The sequence below is a fragment of the Henckelia pumila genome, chromosome 3, assembly GCF_033568475.1.
Source record: "Henckelia pumila isolate YLH828 chromosome 3, ASM3356847v2, whole genome shotgun sequence".
Classification (NCBI taxonomy): domain Eukaryota; kingdom Viridiplantae; phylum Streptophyta; class Magnoliopsida; order Lamiales; family Gesneriaceae; genus Henckelia; species Henckelia pumila.
In genome coordinates, this window is record NC_133122.1 from 168,726,740 (window position 1) to 168,750,505 (window position 23,766).

Consider the following 23,766-nt stretch of genomic DNA (forward strand, 5'->3'; position numbering starts at 1 on the left):
TGAAGAACAGTTCGTCCATCAGTTCCAGGGATATACAACAAGAGCAGAGCAATCTGTTGGTGTCCAAAATCTCGATTCGAGATTGGAGGTAAAAATTTATAATAGTTATTTAATTTTTACACACACAATTTAATCGTTAAGTTTTGATACCCAATATGGAATCGTTCCATATAAAATTTTTAAACTTCCGCTGCACCGGGTATCAATTCTGATTGATCTGATCGCCGCGTTCTCCAAGAGTAGTATCAGAGCCAGGTTGCTCAGATCAAGCGATTAAATTAATCGATTGTACAAAATTTTTTGAGCCTCGGTTTTTGAAACAAAATGAATATTTTAAAAAAAAAAAAAAAATTTTGGGCAAAAACCCGGGCAGCGATTGGATCGCTGCCCGGTGGGGGCAGCGATGGTCGCTGCCCTGTGCAGCGCACGGCGCTGCCCTGTGCAGCGCTCGGCACTGCACAGGGCGGCGCACGGCGCTGCCCAGCGCAGCGCTGGGCGCTGCGCAGGGCAGTGATGTGATCGCTGCCCAGGGCAGCGATCGTCGCTGCCCTAGGGGCAGCCGGGCTGCCCGGCCCGAGCCCTATGGGGCGCGGGCAGCCCGGGAATGTCCCGGGCGGCCCGCGGGAAAAATTAATTTTTTAATTTTTAAATTAAATTTTAATATGTTAAAATTCTATTTTTGGTCCGATCGAAAATTGTTTTTGATTGGTCCACGAGGCGTCGGATCGAATTGTTCGAGTCCGAAAATTTTAAAATTGATTTTTGGATAAATTTGAATTTTTGGAAAATTTAAATATTTTATCCGTTAAATTGAATTTTGAAATTAATTATTTTTGGTACAATTGATGATAAGATATGATCTTATGGATATATTGAGTAAAATATGATTTTATGTATAAAATTGGATTTTATAGATAAAATATGATTTTATTTGATAAAAAGATAAAATATGATTTTGTATATAAAATAAGATTTTATGTATGAAATATGATTTTATCCTTTTAAATTTAAATTGCCATTGCATGTTATCCAATAAATTAATTTTGAATTAAATGTTATTGGATAAGGATGATCGATTGCCATGACCAATTTTGTAGGTGTATGTTAGGAATTTACATTTGTTTTTATTGTTGTTGGTTTTATTAATGGGCCTGGTTTATGGCCCAATATGAATTGTCATATGTAATAAAAGTGGGCTTGGTTTATGGCCCGTTCCCACCCCTTAAAAATGTATCCCCTACTTGTCATTATAATTTATTGTAAATACATTAGATTTAGTGGGAGATCAAGATTTGAAGAAGGTGGTGGGCCCAGCAGACAATAAAGACAGAAGAAATGTAAATTGGAAGCTCAATGTAATAGGATTGTATTGCATACTGCATATTACCTAGGATTGGACTAAGACTCGTGATTGGCAACCACGGGCCGATTAGAAATAGAATCGATCATCCTATATAATATGTGATATTATAGTTGTATGCATGTTTTAGACAAAATTGTGTGAATCCGACAAGCATACAAAATTTTAAAAATGATGAGACAAATTTTTATAATTAAAATCCCTCATTTTAAATATGATTTAAAATTGATATCAAGATAAATAAAGGAAATTTAAATTTGTTTAAATGTTCCTACCTTCCATCAACGATCAATGTATGAGATGCTACCCGCGGATACGGTCCGGCTCATATTATTGGGGGGGCCCGTTCGTCGGAAAGCTGTACATTGGATCGACACATGTTGTAAGTTGGGTGGAACTCCCATGGGATCGGCTCACATTATTGGGGGATCCACATGGCGACCGTCCATCACAACTTAATATTGATGGGTCATCTTGACATGTCACAATAAACGGCGTCATATTATTGGGCCCTTATTGGACATGAGGTAAAAATATGGAGGTTGCTTTGGAAGCAATTGGGCTCTACCTTTTGAAAATTATGGTTGGCTGATATTATTCGGGACCATAGTTTGTCAATTGGACTCCATGTTCTCACTAAGGAAAACAGTTTTCCGTTTTCACTAGAGGGTAGTGAAATCGTTAAAATAGTGGGAGTGAGATTCATAAAATAAATTTCGCCTATTTTATGTCTTAGTAAATTGCTTAAACAATCACTGATATTTGTCTGTTTCTTTTCAGTATTTCATAAGATGAATTCGCGTAATCCACTTTTCTCGATCCTCGAACAAAATAAGTTGAATGGCGCAAACTATACGGAATGGTTCCGTAAGTTGAAGATTGTCTTGACTTCGGAGAAGATGCTCTACGTGTTAGAAAATCTCCTCCGAAGGAAGCACCAGCTGACGTAAGTCCGAAAGAGTTAGCCAAACTTGATACATGGTGGGACCATGATATCAAGACCAAATGCTATATGCAAGCCTCGATGTCTGATAAACTCCAGAGGCGATTTGAGGACACCGTGAATGCTGCTGACATTCACGTACAACTCAAGGAACTTTTTGGGGCTCAATCGAGGGCTGAAAGGTTCGCTACTGTAAAGGAGCTAATGACGTGTCGCATGCGTGAAGGGACTTCGGTCCGTGATCATGGGGTACGAGTGATTTGGCTCATACAGAAGTTGGTAACCCTTGATTTGGTGTTGGAGCATGAACTCAACGTGGACTTACTACTTCTGTCTCTTCCTTCTTCATTTGACGGATTTGTGGTGAATTTCAATATGAACAAGATAGAGGCCTCCCTTGAAGATATGGTCAATATGCTTGTGACATATGAATCCACATTAAAGAAGGATAAACTGGCTTTCTTAGTGGGCTCCTCTTCTTCTGCTAAGAAGGGGCCAAGTACAAAGGGTAAGAAACGTTCTGCCCCACCCAAGAAAATCGAACCCGAGAAGAAGTACAAGACAAAGGCTTCAAACATGGAAAAATCCAAGGATGTTTGCCATTACTGGAAGAAGCCCGGTCATTGGAAGCGTAACTGCAAGGAATATCTAGAGCAGTTGCGAACTGCGAAGGGTATGTTCTATATTGAAATAAATGTTTCACTTAATACTACTTCTTGGGTATTGGATACCGGATGTGGATCTCACATTTGCAATGATTTGCAGGTGATGACAAGAAGTCGCAGGCTTAGAATGGGTGAGACCCAGCTGAGGCTCGGAAATGGTTCCAGAGTTGAAGCTAAAGCCGTGGGAGATGTTTATTTAATTTTGCAGAACGGTTTTAAGTTACTTTTAAGAGATGTTTTATTTGTTCCGGATTTGATTAAAAACATTATTTCTGTTTCTATGCTTGATAGAGATGGTTATTCTTGCAATTTTGTGAATGGGATTTGCAATATTTACAAGAATGAATGTTTAATTGGAAATGGACAACTTGAAAACGATCTATACAACTTAAAACTAAAAGACGTTCCAATAAATTATGTTGATAAACCGGCAACAACAAACAAAAGGAAAATCGATAGCCAAAACCCGGCAAACCTTTGGCACGCTAGGCTAGGTCATATTTCCTCAAGGAGGATGAACAAGCTAGTGGGAGAGGGCATGTTTGATATGTCTGATATTAACTCTCTACCTACTTGTGAATCCTGCCTGAAAGGAAAAATGACTAAATCTCCTTTTAAGGGAAAACCTGAGCGTAGTCAAAATCTGTTGGATTTGATCCATACAGATGTTTGTGGTCCATTTAGAGTTGGTACTCAATATGGCCACACCTACTTCATTACCTTTACTGATGATTATTCGAGGTATGGGTATTTATATTTAATGAAATATAAGTCTGAAGCATTTGAAAAGTTCAAAGAATTCAAGGCCGAAGTAGAAAACAAGCTAGGTAAAAGTATTAAAGCACTTCGATCGGATCGAGGTGGAGAATACTTATGTACCGAGTTTTTGGACTATCTAAAAGAGAATGGGATTCTCTCTCAGTGGACTCCTCCTATGACACCACAGCTTAATGGTGTATCGGAGCGTCGTAATCGAACTTTGTTGGACATGGTTCGGTCCATGATGAGCTTCACTGAGCTTCCACCTTCGTTTTGGGGCTATGCGCTTGAAACGGCGGTATTGTTGTTGAACAACGTCCATACTAAAGCAGTGGACAAAACACCATACGAGTTATGGAATGGCAAAGCTCCTAAGTATTCGTACTTGAGGATTTGGGGATGTCCTGCTTACGTGAAGCGGACAGTGGGAGATAAGTTGGATAGTCGATCCAGCTTATGTTATTTTGTAGGGTATCCGAAGAATTCAATCGGATATTATTTCTATTATCCTGCTGAAACAAAGGTGTTTGTTTCAAGGAATGCCACCTTCTTGGAGAAGGAGTTCTTATTGGATAAGAAAGGCGAGATGATGGAACTCGAAGAAATTCGAGAAGAACCCAAAATACAAAATAACGATCCTACACCTCAGGAACCATTGATAGACACGCCTGTACCTAGAAGATCCGAGAGGACTTCTAGACCTCCTATTTGATATGGTCTTCTTCTTGAAGGGGATCAAGATGAACCCGATGTTGGATGTGATCCAAGAAACTTCAAGGAAGCAATTTCTGATGCGGATTCAAATTTATGGCTTGAAGCTATGCAGTCGGAAATAGATTCGATGCATACAAACCAAGTTTGGTCTTTAGTAGATCCTCCCGATGGAATTGTTCCAATAGGGTGTAAATGGATCTACAAGAGAAAGCTTGGGCCTGATGGTAAGGTATTGACCTACAAGGCACGATTGGTGGCAAAAGGTTATACTCAAAGACAAGGAGTTGACTATGTGAAACCTTTTCACCAGTTGCAATGTTCAAGTCCATAAGAATCCTTATTGCCATAGCTGCTTGGTATGACTATGAGATATGACAAATGGATGTGAAGACTGCTTTTCTTAATGGAGACATTAAGGAAGAAATCTATATGAAGCAGCCTGAGTGGTACACATCCATGGGAAGCGAGCATAAGGTATGCAAGCTTCAGAGATCAATTTATGGTCTAAAACAAGCATCAAGAAGTTGGAACCAGAAATTTGATGAAACAATAAAAGATTTTGGTTTCATCAAGAATCCGGAGGAACCATGCGTGTACAAGAAAGTAGTTAAGGATGCTGTGACATTCTTAGTACTTTATGTTGATGACATCCTACTCATTGGGAATGATGTAGGGATGTTGCAGTCAACAAAGATATGGTTATCAGGTAGATTCTCGATGAAGGATTTGGGTGAGGCATCCTATATTCTTGGGATACAGATCTATAGAGATAGATCTAAGAGAATGATAGGACTCACTCAATCAACCTACATCGACACCATATTGAAACGGTTTTCAATGGATGGGTCCAAGAGAGGACATCTACCCATGTGTCATGGAGTTTCTCTATCCAAGTCTATGTGTCCCAAGACTGATGAAGAGATAGAGAAAATGACACATGTACCATATGCATCAGCCATAGGTAGTATCATGTATGGGATGATATCTACCAGACCGGATGTAGCATTTGCTCTGAGTGTCACGAGCAGATATCAAGCTAATCCCGGTCAAATGCATTGGAAAGCCGTGAAGGACATTCTTAAGTACTTACGAAGGACTAAGAATATGTTCATGGTATATGGAGGAAGAGAACTAAAATTGGAAGGCTATACCGACTCTAGCTTCCAAAGTGACGTGGATGACTCGAAGTCAACCTCTGGATTTGTGTTCATGCTCAATGGCGGTGCTGTCTCTTGGAAGAGTTCCAAGCAGGACACCACAGCGGATTCCACCACTGAAGCAGAATACATTGCAGCATCAGCTGCTGCTAAAGAGGCCGTTTGGATGAGGAATTTCGTCCAAGAGTCGGGCGTCATTTCTGAAGTTGTTGGTCCAGTCCCGGTGTACTGTGACAACACGGGTGCCATTGCTCAGGCAAAGGAACCAATGTCTCATCAAAGATCCAAACACGTACTGAGGAAATACCACATCATCCGGGAGATTGTGGAAAGAGGAGACATCACTGTCGAAAGAGTGGCCTCTGCAGACAATATCGCTGATCCACTTACTAAGCCCTTGCCAGGACCATTATTTGACAAACATCGCGAAGCAATGGGTCTACGTAGTATGACTAGTTGGCTTTAGGGCAAGTGGGAGATTGAAAGAGTGGGTGCCCGGTGAGCCAACTTGTGGCTAAGGGCTTTGATGACTCTTTGTATAAACAATATTTTGTTTAATATTATTTACACTTTTATTAATGGCAATGACTTTATCTTTCTTCATATTGTTATATTGTGATATACTATTGTTGTTTTGATAAAGACCTTGAATATACTATAGTGTATGTAAGATGTGGTAGAACATGGAGATGTCTATCATTAAACACATCTTATAGTCACTGTATATTCTAAACTGTTCCTAGTCGATTGAGCCGTCCGATAATAAGGATAAGGATCGCTCGAGTTTGAGACTAGCATTTGCGATGCGGAGTACCACGTTTCATTGGTAAGGAACATAAAGATGTTCGAAGCATGCAAATGGATATTCATATGATGAATGATCGAACTACCCTATCCGGACTTTCCAAGTGGTTATCACTTATCGAGTGGATATAGTCCGCGGTTTTGGTTGTACACCATTAGTCCTTACTACTTGAAACATCATTGAGACTCTATATGCTAGTACTGTGCTTTGACTCGTTTACCAACTCTATTGGGGTCATCAGGTGTCGGGATTGGGTACAGTTACAACACATATAGGAGTCGATGCTTTGTTGTCAAGGATTCACCACATACTTGCGAGTGTGGATATCCTATGCGATCTGAGGAGATATTAGTGTGACGAATCTCTGGCCAGAGTACATGATGTGGTTTAAGAAATGGTTTCTTAGTAGCACATGCGATGTCACTATTTGATCTTCAAGATGTATTGCATAGTTATCGAATCTCGAACGACTCTCGATATACCAATGGTTGTTGATTCGATCGGGATATATGGATGAAGGGACCGTACTGTACGCTAACCAAAATCTATTGGTTCTTGCAGGCACTATCAGTGATACCTAGGGAATCATGGGGCGATGTTGCTAGGCGCTCTTACCATGATTCGATGGGCAAGTCGAAAATTGTGGTTCCGAGTCACAAGGAGTTGTGAGCCCACGGCTAGCTGTATCCCTAAACCATTGAGGGTCACACAGAGTAATGAATTTTTAATCCCCGTTGAGATAGTTAAATTTAAAGAGTTAAATTTAATGAACAAAGAAGTTGGACTTCTTAATTATGAGTAGAGGAGTAAGATTTCCTAAAATGACATAGGGATGGGCATTTTTGGAAATCACTGAATTCGGATTCAGAAAAATTTATCTTGACTTTAAAAGGTGCAGAAATGGTTTCTGTGCACATTGGTGAAATCGGTTTATCAATCGGATTCATGATGAATTTTATATTAATTTCTGAACATGCAGGCTTTGCTTGTCGGGCTTGAACTTATGACTAATGGGCCCTAAGCTGTTAGCGGCCTACATTATAAATAAGTTATTGCAGTACAGAAATTACACACTACAGGTCACAAAATTTTCGAAAAACCCTAGTCTTTTTCCTCTGAAGTGGCCGCCCCCTTTTCCCCTCTGCTCGGTAAAATCCAGTCTGTGAATTTTGAATTACAGTCTGGTTTAACGGATCAAATTCGTTAATCTCTTCGTAGAAACTTCTGATAGATTTTCTAGTGCAATCTATCAGAGGGATTAAATATCCGTTCTTGGACCTGATTGAAGAACAGTTCGTCCATCAGTTCCAGGGATATACAACAAGAGAAGAGCAATCTGTTGGTGTCCAAAATCTCGATTCGAGATTGGAGGTAAAAATTTATAATAGTTATTTAATTTTTACACACACAATTTAATCGTTAAGTTTTGATACCCAATATGGAATCGTTCCATATAAAATTTTTAAACTTCCGCTGCACCGGGTATCAATTCTGATTGATCTGATCGCCGCGTTCTCCAACATCGCTATGGGCATTATGAGTTTCTAGTGATGCCATTTGGATTGACTAATGCGCCTGCTATATTTATGGATCTGATGAACCGTGTCTTCAGGAAGTATTTAGACAAGTTTGTCGTGGTCTTCATTGACGACATCTTGGTGTATTTGCGTAATGCGGAAGAGCATGTTTCTCACTTGCGAGTGATACTGCAAACTCTTCGGGACAATCAGTTGTACGCCAACTGAGCAAGTGTGAGTTTTGGATGGATCGAGTGGTCTTTCTTGTCCATATCATATCCAGGGAGGGGATTTCTGTTGATCCGAGCAAGATTGAGGTTGTGCTGAATTGGTCGCGTCCAACGACGGTTGCTGAGATCCGTAGTTTTCTGGGTCTAGCAGGATATTATCGACGCTTCATTCTGAAATTCTCTCAGCTAGCTCGACTGTTGACGCAACTTACCCGCAAGGGTGTTGATTCGAGAGGTCCTCCGAGTGTGAGAAGAATTTTTGTGAGCTTCGACGGCGGTTGACTACTGCGCCGATGTTGGCATTACCATCAGGATCTGGAGGGTATGTGGTATATACTGATGCTTCTCTTCAGGGGTTAGGTTGTGTCCTGACTCAGAATGGGCATGTGATTGCATACACTTCTAGACAGCTGAAGCTTCACGAGGACAACTACCCAGTCCATGATATGTAATTGGCAGCCATTGTGTTCGCTTTGAAGATCTGGTGTCATTATCTGTATGGCGAGAAATTTGAGATCTTCACCAACCACAAGAGTCTCAAGTATTTGTTCACTCAGGCGGAGTTGAACATGAGGCAGAGACATTGGATGGACTTGCTTAAGGATTATGATTGCGAGATTAAGTACCATCCGGGAGCTGCTAATCTCACCGCTAATGCTTTGAGTCGCAAGGTGCGACTATCCGCACTGCAGACTTGTTCGATGTCTAGTGCGATCAGTGACTGTTGTACTTCGGGATATACCTTCAAGCATAAGAAAGGTATGCAGAGTATCCAGATGTTTGCAATATTATCTGAGCCAGCTTTGTATTCGATGATTCGGGATGCTCAGATGTCTGATTCGAAAACCCAGCATTTAGCTCGCCTAGCTAATGAGGGTAGCTCATCTGGATTTCACTATCAATCAGATGGTTTTCTGTGTTTGTCTGGTAGACTTGTGATTCCGCAGGATGAAGAGTTGCGAGAGGAGATCTTGTCTCAGGCACATCGCACCAAGTTGAGTATTCATCTGGGAAGCAACAAGATGTACAAGGATCTACGTACTCGGTTTTGGTGGAAGGGGATGAAACGCAGCGTGTATCAGTATGTTTTGAGATGTCTGGTGTGTCAACAAGTCAAGGCAGAACACCGACGACCTGGAGGTTTGCTTCACAGTCTGCCTATTCCTGAGTGGAAATGGGAGTTTATCACGATGGATTTTGTGACCCATTTGCCGATGTCCTCAAGGAATTGTGATGCTATTTGGGTTCTGGTGGACCGACTCACCAAGTCAGCGCATTTCATTGCCTATAGTCGAGAGTACTCTGTGGATCGCATGTACGTCTGTATGTTCAGGAGATCGTTCGACTTCATGGAGTGACTGTGAGCATTGTCAGCGATCGAGACTCCAGGTTCACTTCTAGGTTTTGGGGGAGTGTTCAGCGTGCGATGGGTACTACTCTCAGTTTGAGTACTGCCTATCATCCGAAGACAGATGGTCAGTCAGAGCACACTATCCGTACTTTGGAGGATATGCTTCGAGCGTGCGTTATGGATTTTGGTTCAGCCTGGCAGGATCATTTGCCATTGATCGTGTTCGCGTACAACAACAACTATCATACTAGCATTGGTATGGCACCTTTTGAGGCGTTGTACGGGCGACGTTGTCGTACTCCTCTCTTCTAGGAAGAAGTGGGGGAGAGACAGGCTGAGGGACCGGAGTTTATCCAGCAGGCAGTAGATATTGTTGATCAAATCAAGAAACAAATTAAGACGACACAGGATCGTCAGGCCAGCTATGCTAACACTAAGCGTAGGCCTTTGCAGTTTGATATTGGGGAGAAAGTGTTTCTGAGGGTGTCACCTTTCCGCAGGATTCTCAGATTTGGCCTTAAGGGCAAGTTGTCTCACAGATTTATCGGTCCGTTTGAGATCTTGGAGAGCATTGGCGATTTTGCTTATCGTTTGGCTTTTCCACCGTATTTGTCCAGTATTCACAATGTGTTCCACATATCTCTGTTGCGGCGATATGTGACAGATCCGTCTCATATTCTGCAGCGGTCTGAAGTTCAAGTGGATAAGAATTTGACGTATATTGAAAGACCTATTCGTATCCTGGATCATAAGGATAAGGTCTTGCGGAACAAAGTCATTCATTTGGTTTTAGTTCAGTGGCAGCGCCGAGGCGCTGAGGAAGCTACTTGGGAACTTGAGGACCGGATGCGTGCAGAACATCCTGAGTTATTTTGATTTCATTTTCGATTTGTATTCAGATGTAAACTCTGTAAACGTTTGATTTGAATAAGAATGTTTTGCATTGTTGTTTTACATTCGGTACTTAAGATTGGATTTCGAGGACGAAATATCTTAAGTGGGGGAGAATGTAGTAACCCGTATCCGAAATTATCGATTTATGAGTAATAAATAATACGATCATGTTTAGACGTAATAAAAAATGATTAAAGGAGTCCCAGATGGATTAACAGAGTTTGGAAATGAATTCAGAACGCTCGAAAATGGTTCGAGGGTCGTCGGGTTCGGAGGCTCCGTTGGTGAGTTTGGACGGTCCGAATCAGGGTTCGGACGATCCGAAGAGTTGTTCGGACGCTCCGAACGTGCTGTCGACAGTCATCATGGATGACGTCATTATGCTGACGTAAGCAATGACGTAATATTGGGTTCGGACGATCCAAACGTGTTCGGAGGCTCCGAAGTCAGTTCGGAGGGCCCGAACTCTGTCTATAAATAGGGGGTGCCGAGCTCACATTTGAGTGCACCAATTCGTCTCTTCTCTCTCTCAATTCCTTAGCCTTCTAACTCAGATCTAGGAAATTCTAGGCGTCCCGTTGGGAATCCGGAAGTGGCATAGCAGTCCAGGCGTCGTAGCGGAGCTGTGGCCTAGTTTTGAGGCAATCGACAGCAAAGGGCTAACGACGAACGAAGGTATAGCTTTTGCTTCCTAAAAATATTTAGGAGTATGCTTTAGCTTAGTTAAGGCTTTTAGAGCGCTATAATGATAGTAGTATCATGTGGCAGTGTAGTGCGGATTATAGGCGTGGACCTAGGGCTGATAGCACTTGCCTAGTATTTGAGGTACGAAAGTACTGTTCGAGATATCCTGACTGAGTATGCATGTATTATGTGACTGCATGATTTTTATGTCATTGATTTATGCTGCATTCATTTGCATATTGAGCTATCTCGTTCGAGATGTCTATAGTAGGGTTTTACCCTATCCTGTTAGTGGTTGGACTTCCATCGATTTGGGTCCGGCATATCCACTGGTATTTTGGTATGGGAGCCACCTCCTGAAGCGACGACACAACATGCTACATACCAGGGTCCGGTCTGTCTCTGTTATCTGATCCTTGACCTCGAGTTTATAGGGAGTTCACTTTGCATGCATGTATACTCATACTCTCGTGCTGAGCGTTTTATGCTCACGTCTCGTACTCTGTGTTTCTGGACACCCTATTCCATGGGGCAGGTTTGCGATTGGACGAGACTGGTGGATCCAAGAGGGGCTAGGCAGTAGTTGATCAGCTGGAGCTTCGTTTAGGTTTTTATTATGTTGTTTTGGGTTTATAAAGCTATTCGATTTGGTTGTATATTATTTTGGATATTTACAGATTCCTTTTCTTGGGATTGTATAAATGTTATGGTTTCCGCAGTTGAATTCTGTTTTCTGTTTAATTAAGTTAATTGCATGCCTAAGTTCTGTTTAGTAGGTGATCCGGGTAAGGGTCACTACAATGAGTCTAAAGACTCAACAAACATACTTAGGAATTAAAGCATACACAATAAAACTTTAAAACATGCTTGGATAATCATGCTACTAAAAAATTCTTCGTGAGTAAGTTCTGTTGATTTTTGGACCTTACAGCAGGCCTTAGGTTGGACGGACCCAACGGGATTGGTTTTTGAGGTAGAGGCTGCAGCTTTTCCGAGGAGTAGTATTCGGGTTTCCTTTCAGTTGGTTCATTTGTACTATTTTCAATATGATTGTATTTTATTGGGTATTTGTAGTCTTTCGATTGAGTTATAATAGTGTTAAGTCTGCTGTTTTATCTGATTATGCTTATGTTAAGTTAATTGCATGCTATTAATTTTGTCAAGCAGGTGATACGGGACGAGTCATCACAGAGTTGGTGTGGCAGCACGTGATGTTGTAACACAAAGATTGTGCTGACATGTCCAATGTCACGTCAATACACCTGGTGAAAAAATGATTTAAATTGTAAAAAATGGAAAGATATAAAACTACAACTGAAATTTGACAGCATAGAATACGAAAATCGTAAAGATATAAAATATATATAGGATAAAAAATGAAATTTCTCCTAAATAATAATATGTTTAGTTTGATTGATTAAGATTGTAATTAAAATGATGATTTAATAAAAATCAAAGTTTTACCTTTTAACTATGATGAAAGGAAAATTCGAGCCCATTTGGTTGGAGAAATTAAGAGGATAACAATTATTTTTTAATAAAAAAAATCACTTTTCTTCAAATTATTACATTTGGTTACAAAAATCATTTAAAAAATCACTTAAAAGGTAGTTTTTGGGTTTTGCTTCTAACTATATTTAAAATTTATAGTAAAATTTTATATTACTATATATAAATATTATGCTAGGCTTGATTAGTAATTGTCCATGGATAATGACCGCGAATTTAAATTTATGCGAAGAAACAAGACGAGGAATAATAATAATAATAATAATAATAATATATAATATATAATATATAAAAAATAAAAACGTGATTCTGGTTCTTGACCAGTAGAGACAGCTCGCTGTGGTTGAATGAAAAGAGTTGAAGGAGAATGGATCCTGAGCAGACGTTCATAAGGGTGCAGGAGAGATTTTCAGAGATGCTGACCCCCAAAATACGAGTCACGCTCGAGTATTTCTTCTTGTTCTTGGCCATTACCCTCTTCTGTATTCTTGTGGTCATGCACGCCAATTATGTTCAACAGGTACTTGCTCTTTTTGTAATAGGATTTTTTTTTTTTTTTTGATTCTGATTCTTACTATTGTTGTTATCATGTTGAAGCCTGGTTGTTCAAGCGAGCTTTCCAATTTCGAATTGTCCCAGGCCCAGCTCATTCAAATTAGGGTACGGGGTCAATTTCTCTGTTTTCTTTTCTTCTTCGCTTAGTTCTTTGCTAAATTTTGTGTTAATGTGCATACAGAATGGTATTTTTTCTGATTGTGATGATAATTCATGTGCGGCTAGGTGGAACGGTTTTTAGTCGATATTGGTAGTGTACTATTGTGATATATTTTCTGTTCAAGACCGATGTTGATGTGTCTTCTGTTCTCTGACGCAGATAGCTAGTGCCGGACTGTGGTCACATGATGAGTCCATGTATGAAGTGATGAACATTCTCGAAGTGGAATTGAATTCTGAAATGCAAAATCCTACCGATGTGGATGGAGATGGTCAATCTTGGTTGAGTTGGATAAGTTCTGATATGAGGGGGAAATCAGCATTAAAATATTGGAAGACGGACAACAGTATGGAATCTGAAAGAGAATCTGCTGTCAGCAGTGAGAGCTTTAAACCACCAGATGACGATGGGCCTATGACAATCAGTAAAGATGTGGTACCTATTAAGTTCTTTAATTCACCTAAGGAATCACTTAAAGCAGCAATAATGCGTCAGGGCAAAAAGTGGCATGGTCGCTTATCTTTCCTTTTGAGATTGGCAAAGAAAATTCTTGGAGGTTTATGGGTGAGAACGCAATGATATGTGTTTGCTGTGGTGCCTTTGTTTATTTATTTGGTATTTAGCTCTATCTGTCTTCATTATTTTGTAGCTGATAAACATCTGTTAAATTCCCGGAGTTGGGCTTGCGTGGCCATGGGTAACTTGCACAGTGAGCTTCTAAGTGTTAGTTGTTCGAAAAGGATTTATCTTGGTGAAAATAATAGCAGCACAAAATTGTTGTCGATAACAATTTTTGGTAGTCCTCGAACCGCTATGTGGAGATAAAACTTTTGGAATTGATTTTCAAAGAAAATTATCATCTCATGCTCATGTAGTTAACTTGGTAGCTCAAAACTACGAAACTCAAGATTTTGCAGTATATTGCCTGGGCCAAGTGTTTCCAGAGAATGAAACCTTGAATCATTTAGGCATGAAATAAATTGTAAGGGCGACACAATATCACGAGTCCGTATATGACATTAAAATCTATGTCATGCGTCCGCTGCCTTTGAGGATTTGTGATTATGCTTTTGGAAGCCATATTTTGTTTGATCTTGTATTATCTTGTGTGTTTATTTTTATTATCATGATTTCTTTGCGTGTTAAAATATTACAAGCTGTGCATTATAGTGTATTGACATCATAAACCATTCTACTATAATTACTGCTTGATGATACATACTATCCCCAAATGATTTGAAATGATATTTGATGTAATTTGGTTCAAATTCTGGTCGTTGAAACTACTCATTTTGCGTGGATATGCACTATAGAATCCATTGAAAAATGAAGAAAATGCTGCTAGGGTTTAAGAAATCTTTTTTCCCACCTCTTTTCCTTATTGGAGAATAGAAAAAAAGCTGAATTGAATAAGATTTGTAGTTATTGAATTATTTGCTGTTGGTCTCTTGTATTTCAGTATACAATTTTTTTTATTATTTAAACTTTTCCATATAGGATATTGCTGGTATAAATTTGAGTTTTGATGCTCCCAAGTTCCTAAAAATCTTGCATTTGGATGTGCTCAACTCCTATGCAGGTAGGTGTCATATCTTCTGATTCAGTTATGAACTATTCATTGACATGGTTTATGTCGATGGACAAATGTTAACAGTTTTGGATTGTCATCCATAGATATCACTTTTCCGATTTGGTAGGATGAATACCGAAAATAGTTACTGAAAGTTGTTACTTTCATTGCGTTTGTTTGATAAAGACACGAGCTGAGTTTTTCTATTGGCTTGGCTTTAATATGTCAAGCTAGTCTTTAGGAAAATTTCTGTTTAACCCGCATTAGGTGCGAATTGGGGGATGCATGTGGATTAAGATCCTGGGGATGTATTGAGGTGGAGGCAACTATTCCTTTGTGAGATTCCCAATGGCTTTCAGTTGTCTTTTTCACCAATGTTTTAATCTCAAATTTCTTCAAGGTTGAAGATTATTTGATGGTTTGTGGACTCTCCATTTTAGGAGCGAGGACACCCGTAGGGGGGAGGAGCAAATATAGGCCCTTTCAATTGTCTGCACGACTGAAAGCCATATAATTGCAGAAAAATTGGTTAGTAGCAACAGCTTCAGTGATAAGGAGAGAAAATAGCCAAATATTTTTTAAAAAGCACAGGAGATGTGAAAGATACAAAACTTTGATGTTTAAATAAAAAATGGAGTGCCATTGTCATACCTCAAAATGAAAGATGAAGTATAAATGACACATTTACAACAGTATCGAGAGTATTCATTAATGTTCTTTACGTTGATCGATGGGTATTTTTTCTTGTAAGAAAATAAAATTTTGATTTGTGACTTGTAGCGGGGATTTTTTTTGGTGGTTCTAGATTGAACGTTGTTGCTTCGGAAAATGTTGCCTTGTAAACCTGAAACTTCCCATCAAATAAATCTGATGAGATGTTTAAAGAAATCCTCATCTCAATCAGGATTCATATGTAAGCCAGATATTTGCTGCAAGTGATCACCGGATGAAAAATCTATGCTTATTGAGATGATAACCCTAATAAGGGTAAACATGGAATATTTTTTCCATTTTAATCATTTATTATATTTTTTTCCCAGTTTCTGAAACCGAAGGGTAGACCCAAATTTGGCTGCAGCATTGTTAATATATTTTTATTGCAATTTTTAATAGTATACATGGCGTTCTCTTGCATATTAATCTTAGATTGTGCTTTATGATCTCAGTACAGTGGCTTGAAAAGAGAAGCAAAGCATTCGAACCAGCTTATTTATATACCATGGAAAAGGTAAGGTATACTTTTTTGTTACTTTGGCCTTTTGTTTTCTCCTTTTTTTGCATTGAGATATTTGTAGTTTCTTACATAACTTTTTTTGCATTGAACTGAAAGTGCTGATGTCTATTATTTGGCTATTATTAACGTGGCTGGGTTTTGGTCTAGGGTTATTTCTTCTTGCCTGAAGAAGCTAGGTCAAAGCATAATATCCGTACCATCAATATCAGCATTTCAGCTCATCACAGTTGTTTTGGAAACCGGTAATATCATCGCCTCCCTTCCTAGCTCAGATACATGGATTTTATTACAGGATCTATTTGAATTACATAATGGAAAGCAACCGAAATGAAGGAACTCAATTTTACGTTTGATTAATGGCTTTTTATTTGTCACAAATCAATTGCTATGTATCACCATTCATTATTTTCACTCCTTTACCATGTCACATAGCCACCTAGGAACGTAATTATGCATTACCCAATTATTGATATACCCTTGATTTGGTAGTTACGAGCATACATATTTACTGATTTTGTCGTATTTTTCCAGTTAATCCCATCCTCAAATTAATTTGTTTCACTTCCATATCCTCCCCCATTGAGTTTGACAAGTTCCATTGAAGGACTAATATGATGACTTACCTTTTATATTTATTAGTTGTAACACGTTTTTAATAATCTTTTTTGTCCAGATGGCAGCAGCTACTAATAAACAGACTTGTAGGATACGACACTATTCTAATTAATAGCTTGTTGAATTCTCCAGGCGAAGGTATCTCGAACTTCTCTAGATTCAATTTTGTATCTAAAAATTCTTGGGTTAAGACATTTTTCTTTTCAAACCCGTGTTCCACGATTGCAAACACCTTACTTTTTCATTGACAATCAACTCTGAGGAATGTCTTGTTACCCTTCCCTTTCCAATGATGTTGAGCTACTCGCACCATGATGCTAAATGCTTCTGTATTTACTTTGCACGCGATTATTTCACAACCTCAATCAAATATGTAGGAGGATTGATATGACCAACACTCGACTTCCTTTGAAGTTTGTGTGAACTTCATTGAACGAAGTGAGAATACTATTTTAAAAGATTATTTTGCCAGTGACTTAAAAATTAAGACAGACTCGGAATAAACAAAGAAAAGTATTTTTTTTTAAAACGACACATGAAAAGCCTAAAACAGTCTAAAAAAACGTGCATAAAATTACATAAAACATACAAGACTGAGGTCCACAAACTGATAAAACAGGCTTTCAATCAAAAAACATAATTAAATAAGCCAATAAATTAAAACTTTGTTACAAATTGATATGTGATGACTTTGATTTCTCTGAATACATTAAAGCTCTTGAAGAATTGTATATGACTCATGGTGAGATCCCTTCGAGGATAGGGCCACATGTCATTAGTATTATGATTGTTAATTTTAATGGATATTGTGGAATTTATGCAGGTTATCTTTATAATTATCAAACAAAGGAGTTCTATAATCTCACTTATGCTCACGAGCAACCTGAAAGTTCTGCAAAGTTTGGAGGTTAAGCAGCTATCTCTTTATGTTGGCCTTTTTATTTTTGCTTCATCTACAATTACACGTAATTGTTTCTTTGACCTACACAATTTAGTAAAGCGCCTTCATGTGAATTTGGGTCCAACAATGAGCTGAGATTTGCAAAACTGGTAATTTGACCCTTTAAAGCTAACCCAAAACGAACCCAACATACCTTATTTAATTTTGAAGCATCATAAAGAACTGCAATAGAGGTAAGAAATTTCTTTGTAGATCTTGTGATAGATTGGATTGCTAAACCATTCAATAAGATACTTACGATGAAACATATTCATGAGGCATGGAGAAATAAAATTTTAGTGACTTACATGTAATGCCATGAAACATTGAGCTAGAGGTATTGAATATATATACCTATGATAAGCTTATTTTATAAAATTCATATGGGCTAATTCTTTGAAGATGCACTATATATATTACAAGAAAAAGATTGATAATGCATGTGAGTTGATAATGATGCTGGTGAGTGTAGAGTTGCAGAAAAAAATTTAATATAATAAAACTTTCATTTGATAGTTTTCAACTCATAAAAGACGTCATAGAGCGCCAGGAGTAATTTTATAGTGGAAATTCGGGAAAATAGGAGTTTATGCAGGTATATTAATGTTATTTAAGATACATAATGGGGTAATAACTAGCATAAGGTTTTTTTTTTGCACTTTGCAAATGATTTTCCAGAAATCAATGTTTTGCTTGTGTCTATATCTCCTTGCTCTGGTAGCAGGTTCCAGATATCTGATGGTGTTTATGATGACATTGTCTTCATTGATGATACTATTTGAGTTGATACGAAGTTGAACATATTGAGACAAACGCTAGAGGAGCAAAGATATTAAATTACTAGGACTAAAACAGTTAACACGTTTTGGCATGAAATAAGTTGAACTTCTGGGATGAAAGTTAGAGGAGCAAAGTTATGAGATAACTAGGACCAAGTCAATTAATATATGTTTTTAGTTTGGAAGTACATGGAATATAATGCCATGATTTGGCATAAATTAAGCCAAGATGTCTTGTATCTGTTGTAGTCTATTTCCAAACAACTTGAAGGCAAGTTAAACGAAATGAGAAATTAAACGGCGAATCACTGGATTTGAGCAATAATATATTAACTGAAAGAAAATTGATTCAATTAGAAAATATTGAGCAGTAGTGTCCAGTCAAGGGAATTTTTAAATTTGAATAGTAGCAACCAGTCAAGGAATTATTTTTGGTTCACCCTCAACTTGTGATATAAGTAGATTGAGACAGTTAAGCAAATATGAAATACTTGATTGCTATCTCGTGCACTTAGTTCAAATTGAAAGTTTTGTCATTATTTCTGTGGTTAAGGTGATGTTACTATAATTTATTTGTTACCGTGGAGATTTATGATACCATTTCGGTCAATTTGTTGTCAAATAAATCATACTATCACTATCATATTATCTCTTATAATCTACACTTTTTTAAATATAGCGGACACTCTGTGCCGTCTTTTGTTTATGGTCCATGTACTCCTGGTGGAAACAGTACTATAAACAGGAGTTAGCTTAATAAAGCTTCTAGATATAGTTATAAAAGTTTAACGTCAAAATAAGTGGTTCAACCTGTGTTAATGACCAGGTCTTACAATTTGACTTTTTTCATTGGCTCTAATATTTTTCTTTTTTCTTTTTTCTTTTCTTTATGGTTTTGGATTCTTGGTAGAGAAGTTGGTTTTGGTTTATTCTATTACATACTGGCAGTTGACTTACTGTGATTTGGTTCAGCTGTTTGCTTCCCCTTGTTGATTATTGGATGTAAGAAATAACTGTATTTTCTTTATCTAACAAACCATAGTTTAGCAAGGTGCATCAATCAAATTTAAGAAGCTTTACCATGAGCTATACTGGCTATTGATTTATTTATCGGTGTTGGTAGTTGGTATTCCATATTTTTATTTTTAGCCTTGAATTTCATACATTTCAGCGCCCCGCCATGAAAATGAGAGTGGAACGAGTTGAACATAATGCTTTTTTCTTTGCAGATTACATTGTAACCAAGTGTGGTGTATTGATGATGTCGCTCTTTGTTTTCTTTACTACCACAATGTCAGTTTCATTCACATTGAGAGAGACACAAACTCGCATGCTGAAGTTTACAGGTGTGTTTAATAAGTTTTTCACGTTGCGTGGCTACTCCTAGCTACATCTGTGAGATGCTGAGCCTCTGGTACATGTTGACATATACTCAATAATGAAATTTTATTCATTAGCAAGCTTGCACCATGTGCAAATGTGGAACAGGTACTATGAGGTCAATCAACTTGAATCTCACAGTATGCTGTCACCAATCATTGGAGAAATTGATCTATGCACTTCTAGTTGTTGTTCTTTGAAAAATTTCTCAAAATACTCATGGATCTTGAAACTTTGTGTTATCCCCTGGAGGTTGGGTTTATGTAATTCTGTCTTAGTTGTCACACCATTCTCGTTATGTTTTTCAGTGCAGCTTCAACATCATGCTCGACATCGACTTCCAACATTTCAGTTGATTTTTGTGCATGTAATAGAATCCCTTGTTTTTGTACCGGTTAGTTTTCTGCTCTGTCTGATCATGCCTTCTCCTCTGTTTACCCTTTAATATAATATTTTTTTGTGGGACTGACAGATGCAGTTGCTTACCTTATCTCCAGATAATGATTGGAATCCTATTTTTCCTGTTCGAGTTCTATGATGATCAATTATTGGCTTTTATGGTTTTAATTCTTGTCTGGATTTGCGAACTGTTCACACTCATCAGGTTGTGGCCCTTCTTTTGACTCATTACCCCCCCGCCCCCGAATAAAGTTCTTGAAGCTCGTTCTATTTCAAATCAAGTTCTAAAGTACATGAACATAGGCAAAAACTAAATTTTGTTGCGGTATTTGATAATAGTGTGCTCTGAAATTGTAGTTGATTTGATTATATCTCATTTCTGGATTCTGTCAGATTTATTTATATATACATATATGCATGCATGTATGTATGTATATGTCTTTCTCGGATCTTGCAAAATATTATTTGGTCCTTTGAAAGAAGAAGACATAAATTGTTTTTAGGGAGAGGGAGAGGGAGAGGGAGAGGGAGAAGAGGGAGAGGGAGAGGTGACTGCAATGATTTTGGGAAGATTTGATAAGTCTCTCCTGATAGCCCTTCTTTAATTTATTTTTCTCATACCATCGTGCTTGTTTTTGCATGCAGTGTTCGCACTCCGATTTCGATGAAGTTCTTTCCTCGTTTCTTTCTTCTCTACTTTTTAGTGTTTCACATCTACTTTTTCTCTTATACACATGGTAATGACCTGTCAAATCCTTCGCTTCAAATCATTGCATTTTCCAATTCATGATCTCCTGACATAATCATTACTTTCCCGCAGGCTTTTCTTATTTAGCTCTTTCAACTACTGCAGCATTTATGCAACATCTTCTCCTTTATTTTTGGAACAGATTTGAGGTACTGTTGTGCTTAACTCTATAAGTTCTAATTTATTTTGTGAATGTATCTTAAGATTTATAAAAAGTATGAAAAATTGTAGTGTAAAAAAAACATTTATGTTTTACCAAACTATGTCGATCTGCGATGTTGCTCCAAACTTTATGCTCTCAACCAGGTTTAGCACCAGTATCATACGGATATTCCATGTTCTCTAAGGTTTTTATGTATAAAACAATAAATTGAATAAAATAATACGTGTGTATGTTGAATAACTTTGAAAAACTTGCTCGTTAAATTTTCTAGTCATGCAAGAGAACACGTCTGCCTGTCGACCATGCCTATCACACTATCACTCCAACCCAACATTAAGTGACCATCTGAAATTCGTGTGATTGTGTGTGTCCATTATGGGAGCTTTTGAAGAATTGTTGGACGGTGTGTAGGAGATGAAGCTTTCGCTGATCTTTAGTGTCTAGCTTTTGAAGAATTGTTGGACGGTGTGTAGGAGATGAAGCTTTCGCTGATCTTTAGTGTCTGCTACAGTTCTTGTCCCTTTTTGAGGAGATTTTGATGCATTCTTGCATATGAATCTATGATGGGGTCAAAAAGATTTAATTGTTTTTATCATACCACTGTATTGGACCATCTAGTCGCTGAAAGTTGACTTGCAAAGTGTAATTGCCACTTTGGTTTTGGAGTTTTGTATGGGTTGGTATAAAGATGTGCTCATTTGGCTTAAATACTCGCATGCAGAGAGGATGAAAGTAGTGACTAGGCACATCATACCAAATCTTGCTATAGGTTCTTCTCAGATGCCGCCTGCCAGGAATAACATAGGGCATGTTCTTTCATAGGACATCTCTGTTTTCAGTTTATTTTATTGTGACACTAGCATATCTCAATTTTCCCTGCCTGCCGAGCTACTTCTTTCAAGCTTCAAGTGTTGAGAAATGCGTATTTAATATATCATAGCGAGGTGGTTTTATATTTTGTTCACATTTGTAAAATTTGCAAAATAAAGAAATCGGCCTGGTCCTGATACCGCACCAGATAAAAGAGTTATTGCGCTTGTAGGAGGGTATCTGCGCGTTTCTGATAACCTTGCTGCCATTTCAGGTTCCTGCTCTGCAAAGGTTTATGCAAAATCGACGTTCAAATTTTCAGCAACATCCAGACTTTCATATTACATCCTCTACTATTCTAGCATCAACATTACGCATCACAAGATTAAACACAAGGAACTCAGGTCCTGTAAACCCAGATTTGGCATCTGGACCAGTGCCTCAAACTGGAGTTGATAGGGGAGTGCACAGAAATGTTGCACCTGGTCCTGCAGAAGGGCAGATCAATGATAATCCTCTGGAAATTGGAGGGCAACCTGTTATGCGGCAAGCTGAGGCTGGGGCCAATCCTCTGAACTCGTTTAGTTCCCTGTTATTGTGGATTCTGGGGGGAGCTTCGTCAGAAAGCCTCAACTCTTTTCTGTCTATATTTCGAGACTTGAGGGATCAAGGCCAAGTTTATGTGGATTCTCTGCGTCAAGAAAATCTTAATGGACCGCTGAACAATGAATAATGTTTGTGTGACTGAATATCATTCACACCGGGGCTGCATCTCATTACGTGATCTGTAAATATGGCTTAGAGGAGGTGTTGCCATGTAATTTTTGAAAAGACGAGTTTCAATTAACAGCCATTTATACATGCTATTATGGCTAGCTGAGAACAGAAAAAATGAAGAGGGTTTTAGTGCCCAAGTAAAATCATGATGTCAAGAAGCCAAATAGGTATACCATTATAGTTCATCTAATCATTTTCTTCTCGTCTCGTCTTCCCTTTTTTCCCCTTAAAAAGAATTATAATTTTTTCTTTCCGTGAAAAAAATATCCCATCTCTCTTAACTACGATATGGTGGTTGGGGACCAAAAGTGTATTGAAATTCCAACGATGACAGTTTGAGAAATTGTTTTTAATGCAATGAATCTGTAACTTTGTGTGATATACCACATTACTTGTCACTAAGCTATGAAGAGAATTTCAGTGTAATATGACAACCAAAAGAGAAGAGTATCATAGAATTGATGATTGTTCGTTGTTGCTGATCTTGAGGAAAGGAAAGCGAGATTATTCAATTTAATATTAAGATTCCAAATGAGTAATGGGGGATATATCTCATTTTGGCCTTGCGTGTTTGTTGTTTTTTTCGCCCAAAATCATCCTTCTTAGTGGAACGAGAAACCGGTTCCTACTGTTTTTTGAATTGGTCTCTCTTGTCATCTCAATGTTAAAAAATAACGGAGAAAAATCTCATCTCCCATTAAAGCTTCATATGCCCTCATCTCCTTTTCATTTTCCCGAAATCGTAAATCCTATGTTGAAACAAATCATGAATATTGTTTAATCTTTCATTCACTACCATCCGCCACAGTTAAATTGTAGAATTAACTTTCATCCACCACCACCACCACCACCACCACCTGCCACGAATTTTCGGCAACTTTCAGTAGCCACCACACACACCGTTGCATAGTTCTCTTTGGTGAATGAGCAAGAATAAATTTTTATTTATTTCATTCAAGAAAACATTATCTGCGGTAAAATCTCAGTGACATTCTGTTTCATGAATTTTCTATAATCTTTGATTCTTACAACAGGAAAATAGCGAGAC

At 38.2% G+C, this 23,766-nt stretch overlaps 1 protein-coding gene across 1 annotated transcript; it reads left to right on the plus strand.

The window, feature by feature from the left end:
- Positions 1-12,916: 12,916 nt before the first annotated feature.
- Positions 12,917-22,908, plus strand: LOC140887446 (membralin-like protein At1g60995). The gene is made up of 14 exons (XM_073294694.1): positions 12,917-13,108; positions 13,186-13,248; positions 13,463-13,867; positions 14,801-14,882; positions 16,040-16,101; positions 16,255-16,349; positions 16,781-16,860; positions 17,546-17,629; positions 19,671-19,787; positions 20,130-20,215; positions 20,319-20,425; positions 20,866-20,957; positions 21,041-21,117; positions 22,216-22,908. The coding sequence occupies exons 1-14, from the start codon at positions 12,956-12,958 to the stop codon at positions 22,672-22,674; spliced, it is 1,962 nt and encodes a 653-aa protein (XP_073150795.1). The 5' UTR covers positions 12,917-12,955; the 3' UTR covers positions 22,675-22,908.
- The last annotated feature ends 858 nt before the right edge of the window (positions 22,909-23,766 follow it).

What these genes read in the sequence shown, in the direction of transcription:
- LOC140887446 (XM_073294694.1), top strand. Translation starts at nt 12,956, where the DNA reads ATGGATCCTGAGCAGACGTTCATAAGGGTGCAGGAGAGATTTTCAGAG. An exon ending in GTTGAATTCTCCAGGCGAAG is followed by an intron (nt 16,861 to 17,545) that starts GTATCTCGAACT and finishes GAATTTATGCAG; the next exon opens with GTTATCTTTATAATTATCAA. An exon ending in AATCCCTTGTTTTTGTACCG is followed by an intron (nt 20,216 to 20,318) that starts GTTAGTTTTCTG and finishes CCTTATCTCCAG; the next exon opens with ATAATGATTGGAATCCTATT.